The sequence below is a fragment of the Teleopsis dalmanni genome, chromosome X (genome assembly GCF_002237135.1).
Source record: "Teleopsis dalmanni isolate 2A chromosome X, ASM223713v2, whole genome shotgun sequence".
NCBI classification, from domain to species: Eukaryota; Metazoa; Arthropoda; class Insecta; order Diptera; family Diopsidae; genus Teleopsis; species Teleopsis dalmanni.
The window spans coordinates 60,496,390-60,504,830 of record NC_051848.1 but is presented as its reverse complement, the minus strand read 5'-3'; the positions used below and the strand labels follow the sequence as shown (position 1 = coordinate 60,504,830).

The 8,441-nt window shown below is 29.0% G+C and overlaps 1 protein-coding gene across 1 annotated transcript; it reads right to left on the bottom strand.

Moving 5' to 3' along the window:
• Nucleotides 1-385: 385 nt before the first annotated feature.
• LOC119689589 (protein fuzzy homolog) lies at nt 386-7,398 on the bottom strand. The gene is made up of 5 exons (XM_038104455.1): nt 7,215-7,398; nt 6,582-7,145; nt 6,032-6,519; nt 1,599-1,788; nt 386-1,539 (listed from the first exon to the last, which is right to left on the bottom strand). Exons 1-4 carry the CDS (start codon nt 7,290-7,292, stop codon nt 1,731-1,733), a joined length of 1,188 nt encoding a protein of 395 aa, XP_037960383.1. The 5' UTR covers nt 7,293-7,398; the 3' UTR covers nt 386-1,539; nt 1,599-1,730.
• Between the last annotated feature and the right edge of the window lie 1,043 nt (nt 7,399-8,441).

Genomic DNA, 8,441 nt, shown 5'->3' with positions numbered 1-8,441 from the left:
GATATAATATTTGTCAATGAAGGCCAATCATTTTGGTATTTAAAACAATTTAAAAAATATTATAGAAACATATGTCGTTTTCGATTGATAAATGTTGTTGTTCCTATTTCTGTTAAACTACCGACTACCACCTTTCTTTTATTACTCACATCATTTTTTAGAACTCATATCAGTAATTTCCTTTTTCAAATATATTTGAATCGTTTGTTCTTTATAATTGTCTAACAAAAATACTGTTTTTTTTCACAATATAACTTAAGTTCAAATATTCAATTAGTTCAAAATAACTTTATTAACATTGTTACTTTTATTATTATTATTTTTTTACACATAGATATATATTATATATATATATATATTTCACGCAAAAGAAATCTTTAGACTTTTTATTTATAAATACTTCTTATCACAAACTTAGTTCAAAACTTAATTTAAACTTTTTATTGCAAACTTAGTTCAAAATTTGATGTCTTTTAGATTTTAACTTCTTATATATAAATCTTATATATCCAACTTGTTGCGTTGCCTAACGTTTAACAATTTCATAACCTTAGAGATGTCCCAATTACCTCATTTAGATTTGCAATAATTTTATAATTATAATTTGCGTAATACGCAAAATTTTCATTTATTAACGCTGCTATATATATTTTTGCAACCTTTCAAAAATCAGCATTTCTTATCGTCAAACTGACGGCCTGATGCTTTGGCTTCAGCTAATATTTGCCAAGCTGCAAATAACTTTGCCTACTTTTAGTAAAATGTACAATCAACTTAGATCGTACACAAATAAAAGTTATATATTTTTCAGATACATAATTTTAGAATAAAGAAAAATTGATAAATTATTACAGCTAAAAATTATTAATTACAAAGTAATTATATAACTTACAACATAAATCTAAATCTAACTTTTACTATCGTGATTCACATTAGTACAATTTTTATTTTCGATTGGTAAATCTGGAGCGAAATGTATAACACTCTAGAAAAATTTACAATACTCTAGATGTTTTGCTGTCCCGACAAATAAAGTGTGATTTAATTCGTTATATGTATTTATGAAGACATAAGTTACTAACACTACTACATAAATTTAGATTATTTTAAAAATGTTCAAGTGACTAACAAAATTCGACAGATCGAGAGTAAATTTTGATTAAATCCAGATTTACCAATCGAAAACGTCAATAAATTCATTAAAAAATAATTGTAAACGTATCCATTTTTCAGTATACAATTCAGCATAACAGTTCAAATTTTTGGGAAGATTAAGCACCGACGTAAGCAAATCGATGAGGCAGCACTGCAGTTCGAGTGTCTTATGCAATGTGTTCTAATGAACTTCAGTACCAGAAATGCAGCAGAGTTCTGGAAACACTCATATACAAAAAATATACAAATAGCAGTATAGTATTCAAATCCCCTTTTGCATAACTCAAAATATTTTTATGGACGGATTTATTTCAGTTCAGCTCTCAGTAAACGAGTGCTTATAGGTGGAATGTATAGTTAGATAATTTTTGCAGCTTTAAAAACCTAAAAATGAGAAATAATTTAGTATTCAAAATATTATTGACTATTATTGATTATTATACCAAGTTTTTAGGAAGAGATAAATTTTATTTAGGATTCCATTCATACACATTTTACTAATTATAATATATTAGTAAATGTTAAAAAGCCTCTATGGACGAATTCATGAGCGAAGTTTTATGTACAAATTTTAGCTACCAGCAAACGGTTTTATCCTGCATAATTGCTGTAAAGACCTTTTGAGCAATAAATCTAAAAAATAAAAAATTTATTCACAATTAAAAAAATATTTATTCACAGAGTAAAAATATTATTGAAGTAATAAAATTTTAAAATTGTTGTCCATGTATATAATAAAAACAAACTGCTTTTTGTTGAAAGCGATTGGGCCGATTTATTATAATTCGGGTAATTTCTTACCGAGAGAAAATTCGTAAAAATTACCCGGAGAAGTGAAAATATCTGGAAACACGAAAAGTACTTTTTCTATGAGATGTTTATTCCATAAACATACGTTATCTATATATAAAGCTATCAAATATAAGCAATACCATTGTTGTTTAGAGTCAATATTTAGAGGCGCCCCCAAACAAAACTTTTTTTAATACCAAATTTTCTCCTAAATTATTTGTTCGCCGTGCATGATATTTATACTATATATAATCACTACACGAAAAAACTGAACATAAGCTACAATATTATTAGTCAGTTTCAATATTTAGGTTTGCCACTATATATATGTAAGTATTGTTAAAATTTACATGCATGATATCTATATGTTATCTTTATTTAATACCATGTTTCCTCTGCTCATTAAGACCGCTAATGAGGAAAATTTACCATACAAAGAGATTTCACATATAAATAAGCTTATTATAAACGTATCAACTGATTTAAGGCGAAAAATGTCGAATGTAACCCTTATAAATAAATTTCCAATAAGAGAAATTAGCAAAATTTAAAATAATTGTCATATGTTTATATATATAAAATGTTAACAAATAAGCTATGCATAAATCAGTTTATGCCAATGTAAACAACCAAATCTTAACTTCATAATTTCAATATAAGTAGTTTTAGATGCAGTGGAAGCACGATATAAAACTACCGAACATAGACTATAACACTTTTATTTCATACGAATATTGAAGATCGCCAACTTGATCGCCATTAATTCAGGACTATTTAAGTCAAATTTCAATTATTTAATAAGGAACAGAAACGCATATCAAGGTCGTGAGGAAACGAGAAAGAAAGTGTAGACAAATACATATATCCTTTCCAACTTATTCAGTATAAATGTGATATACGATCACTTGAATCAAGGAAGCTTGAAAATTGTATTAAGATGAATTTTCAGATTTTAAAACTTATTGTTAGTCTCATTGTAAGAGAAGATACAATAAATAAATATATATGTATTTGAAAAAAAAAGTTTTCTTATTACTAACTGGCTTTTATCTGAGCTAGAGAAGACTACTGAATCAGAAGCTTCTACCCCTGTCTGATATCAGTGTATTTTTAACGAGAGAGATTTATTCCAAAGGCTGAGTGTCTCCTGTTTAGTTAGTGCCAACTCTTAAAACAACAGATCTACTATGATTATACTACTCCCGTTTACTAGAAGTCCAGAACCCAAATAACTTCTAAGTAACCCCTTTATCTTAACATAAATATAATAAAGCTTGGTATATCAAAATCTTTGCAATTTAACAATATTATATACACTTTCTTATAAGATTAGATTAAAACTTAACAGCAAGTATTGTTTTCATCTCCATATAAATGGCGAATGATTAATAGATTATTGTAACTATAACGAAATTCTAGTCACCCATTATTTGTTAGTAGTAACTTAATGTTCTTGAACGTTTTAAAAATTTAATTAGCTTTTTAATATTTACATTTTATAATATGTTTGGTTATAACATAGATCTCAAGGATTTAAGTTAAATGTCCTATAGTATCTTAAAAGTAAATATATTTAATAAACGTTGTGCACGTCCTTACAGTGCGTACTTTTCCATGTTCCTCATAGTTGCAGCAATTGTATTTAAACGGAATAATGTTAAACTAAAAAACTGCAGTGACTTGTCTGCATACCATAAACTAACCCGTCCGCATAAAACTATTTACAAGGCATCACAATGAGATCACACTACACTTTCATATATACTTGTGACTAACGAGTGTTCAGTTGTCTATATATCGTAAAAGTCTCGCGCCACGTACTTAATTGTTCTATAAAGAGAGATTCCAACAATTATTTGTATAATGCTAGTGATGGTATTCCCAGCTCAATCCTCTAAAATCGTACTAGCACATATTTACACTGAACTCAAAACTTCAAAACATTTGAAATGTCTAATAGTTTAAATATATTCCTATGTAGTTTGTAGGAACAACTAACTAAACGACACTACACATATATTATTTCGTAATTCTTTGTACAAAATATCTTCCCATTCATATTGGTTATTAGGGACGTGTGCGAGTGAGGCTAAGGTCGTGTGCGAGTTAGGCTAAGTTGCGTTCTAAATGAGGGAAATTCTAAGTTGTGCCGATAATGTAGTGATGTCTCGATACGTGTTGATAAATAGCTAAATGTGTGCAGTACAAAAAAACCCAAAAAATCTCCCATTTTGTTTAGCATCAACTAAACTCTTAGTAACTCTTCTAAACTATTCAATCAAGTGATGTAATTATAACTAAATAAATTTGCATTTTGTAAATTTATAGCTACTACATTACAACCTAACCATCTTTCCATATTTATTACCGTAAATCAATATATGGATAAATACGTTTAATAACGAAACCCAAATTTTTCAGAAGTTAGAGAGCAAAAGGTGTTTCTAGAAATATATTCTTAACCATATTAATGATTAGTCAATAACAATTTTATTTTTATATTTTTCAAAGAAAATTTATAACATTATAAGAGCAAGAGAAACTATCAATGATTTGCGCCAAAATAGTTCAACACAGCTGCACAATCTTTGCAGTGCATAACGTTTTAAGGGAAAGTTTTAACATATGTTTTTAACCAGTAAGGAAGGAACTAAGGGTGATTGTGTGTTTGTGCTAGTTATATAATTGAATGGAGGTCCTTTCAACCAGCCAACATTATGGACAGACAGCAGAAAGAATATTTAACAAAGTAACTTTGTAACAATTTTAGTAGTTGTGTGATTAGAAGAAACTCATGCGAGTCAATGTTTAGAATATACCGCATGAAATAATGTCAATTTTTTTAGTTACTTAAGCTTCAGCTTAAATCTTATTATACCATAAGTTGTTATCAAGTTTCAATATGATGCAGAATATTCTCACAAATGCAACGAATTTACATTTTACAAGTAAGAAGTAATATTAGAAAACTATGATAGTAAAAACTTTAATTGGTTATAATACCTAAGAATTGTTTACGTTGTCATATAAATTTCATAAAATTTAACAGCATTCTGGAAACTATATATGTTATGCTAGTCACACAAACAGAAAAGATAACATGGCTACAGTATTCAATTTCAATGGTAACCCATAACTCAATTATATCTAATAGTTTCTAATTTTTTACCTTATTTTAAATATGACTTTTCCAAAGCATATCTAATACACTGAATTTTAACAAACAGATCTGAAGTAGATTTTATGTCAGGTCAGGTTTCAGATGTGGCAGGATTTCCCAGACACGCCGATTTAAAAACAGATTTCTGTGCAGTCAGCTGTTTTTAACAATCTTTTATATAGCTTACTTCTCGATTAGTTCCAAGAACGGTGGGGTCTATGTCCCGGAGTAACTCGTCATATTCGCAAACCAAATACCATTCGTCACACTCAAAATTGACTATACAAACAGATCCCTGCAAGTCACAACAACAATAACTAGAACATCTTGATATCAAGCGCTAAATAGTGCGTCTATTTGTTGTTGATCAACTTTAAAACCCAATGTCTCGAAAACTAAGCTGTATGACATACAGCATAGTGGAAGAAGTAGCTCAAAATTGCTGTCCTTACTAAAATCCAAATAGCCAAATACGCTTGCTCGGGAAATCGGAATCGTGCGAATATTACGTATAAAAAATAAAATACTGGCATTTCAGTTTTACTTGACTTGTTACTTGACTATTACACCAAATATAATACTTTGAGAGTAACACTCCAATAGGAGTGATTGTAATTCGTTCAGATATCCTGATAGCGGAAACTTGAATGAATTACAAGAAAAATACACACGTTGGTATGGGAAAAAAGTTGCTAAAATATGTGAGGCTTTAGAGGCGAGAAGCATGGGTGGAAGCTAGCCATTTCAAAAAATATCGTGCATTAGAAATTGACGTTGGCAGTGTTTTCTTATAAATTGAATGAAAGTTCTTAACGTGTGAATAATTATAATACAATCTATCTATATGTCATATTTAATAATAATATTATAATATTTAATAATAATATATAAAGTTTTCACTATATTTTAATTATTTATACTCACTTCATTAGGTGCGTTGGTACAGATGATACGAATAGGATAAAAATAATATTGCGCATTTCATCGGATTGAGCATAGCATTTATGATAATCTGAACACATAGTTTGTTCCATTATTTTTGGCTGTAGTGTAGCACCATTTTCTAAAAATGCTTCTGATTCCAATGTTTGTTCAAAGAACTTCTTTAATATATCAAAACGTTGGCCGCCACCAGTGCGTTTACTTGCTGCATGTTGGTGTAAATTTCGTGTAAAAACACATTTGTGCGTATTTGTATTAACTAGCAATATTGCTACTATATTAGCATCGACTTCAATGGTATCTGGAATACTGCGTGCTACGCAACGATCCACATTTTGTAATAATGTAGTTTCAGTTCGAAACATATTTTGCGCCATTGTATGCAACTCTCTGTATGAAGGTTCTGCACCACAAATAACACAAAGCACACAGTTTGGTGCGATTGGTATGCTCACAAATCTATATGCAACCTTAAAAGAGTAAGAATTTTTATAAATTAATTTTAAAATTTCTAAATTTTTAATCTACACACATTTGGACTCTTCTTTGGCAAATACACAGGCACATCGTTTTGCATTGTACTTGATGAATTTAATAATAACAGAAGTAATTCTCTATCTATTGGATCTAAATCCCACCAGCCTTCAGTACCAACAATTATGTTTTGGCCAACTGTTAAACTGCAAAACAGTGAACCGCATTGATTACTAAAGTCATTCAAACGCTGCAAAAGTGCTGCATTCTCTGTAGCTAGAACACAGTTAGTATAACCCAAAATCTGAGTATTATTCGCTTCCAACGCCGCATCAACTATAGGCATATAATTCTTAGCTTCTTTTTTCATTCGTTCTAATAATGCTGGATGTGCTAGCTCATCCTGGCTAATAAACAATGCAAATGCACTAAATACCAATTCTGACAAATACTGTAACGCATTCTCGGACATATCGCGCCCACATACAATTATTGTAATCACATTCTGAAAGTCGCGCCACACATATATCCAATCTTCTGTGTATGTTGTTTGCAATGTAACACCAAGTGATTTAAAAAACATATGAAATCCATTCAGTGAGGCCACTGTAGAAAAGGGCAGCTAATATGAAATTAATAAGAATATTTTCATTACGAAACGATTTAGAAAATATTAAAATATGTCACTTACATTATCACATTCGCCCTTTTTACGTGTGAATATTGGTAAACCTCCATTTGTGGTTAGACATAACAAATGAAGTGACATATTTACGAAATATTTTGGAGCTGCCAACTTTCATACGAAATGGGGCTAAAGTAATGGGAGCTACCAATCATTTATCGATAACTATGAAAATGTTAAACAAAATAAAACAAAAAAATTCCTATCTTAATTGTTCCCAAAAAAAAATTTCCCAATTTTGACATGTTTTACTGCAATAGTTGATATATATGTATATGTGTAATAATTGTTTATAAATAAATTTATATCAATAATATGATCAATATAATAATATATTAATATATATTATATCAATATAATAATATAATTGGTTTACATATTTATCAATATTATTTAAATTAATATTTTTTTATTAAAATATTAAAATGTCTTTCACTCATTAAGCACTTTCCTAAATTTCATTGACATAGTTATATTCTATGTATATGTATATTTTATTATAATATATGTATGTATTTATTACTCAGTGTATCTTTTTTTTTTAAAGAATAAAAATATTTACAATTTTCTAACTATTAACTATAACTATACTATAACTATAATAATTAATATCAATAATTATTAGAGATGTGAATAAAAGAATTCTAGGCAATATACAATAAATTTAGGGAGAAAATTTCATTAAATTTAAAACCTTACTGACCTTCTGCATTGACAAATACACATTATCGAGTTTTGTTCTCAAACAAAAATTTGTAACGTGGTGTCTACACTGGCTAAGCATGGCTCTTAGTGAAAATTTGAGAGGAGTAGCAAAAATCATGCTAAAGTCTAGATAATTATTATCATTTGCCTTTTATTGTAAAAGACACAAATAATTGCTATTTTTATCTTAGGATCATGGTATGTAGAGTGTCATGGGCAACATTGTTGTTGTTTTCAATGCAAATTATAAAATCGAGAATAAGAAAAAAGAATAGTCGGTTCAAATTTGGTCATAACTCTGCTTAGGCAAAGCAGAGTTATTATGTAATAAATGTGAACATTTGTGTCTTTTAGAAGCAAATTATTACAATTTCTGTGACATTCGACATAACATGTGTTTTCGTCAATGCCCAAAAAAGAGAATTTCGACGAGCCCATGACACTCTACATAATCTGGCCTTACAGAAAAAACTAGTGAGCGGACCATCTTTATTTGTTTATGCATTTCCTTTGTAAATAGAAACAAAC

Bases quoted from the DNA above. Each gene is read 5' to 3' on its own strand.
- LOC119689589 (XM_038104455.1), bottom strand. From the start codon at position 7,292: ATGTCACTTCATTTGTTATGTCTAACCACAAATGGAGGTTTACCAATA. The intron at 6,520-6,581 runs GTGTGTAGATTA...TACTCTTTTAAG, and splicing joins TGCCAAAGAAGAGTCCAAAT to GTTGCATATAGATTTGTGAG. The intron at 1,789-6,031 runs GTGAGTATAAAT...TTTATTTTTTAG, and splicing joins GTACCAACGCACCTAATGAA to ATTTATTGCTCAAAAGGTCT.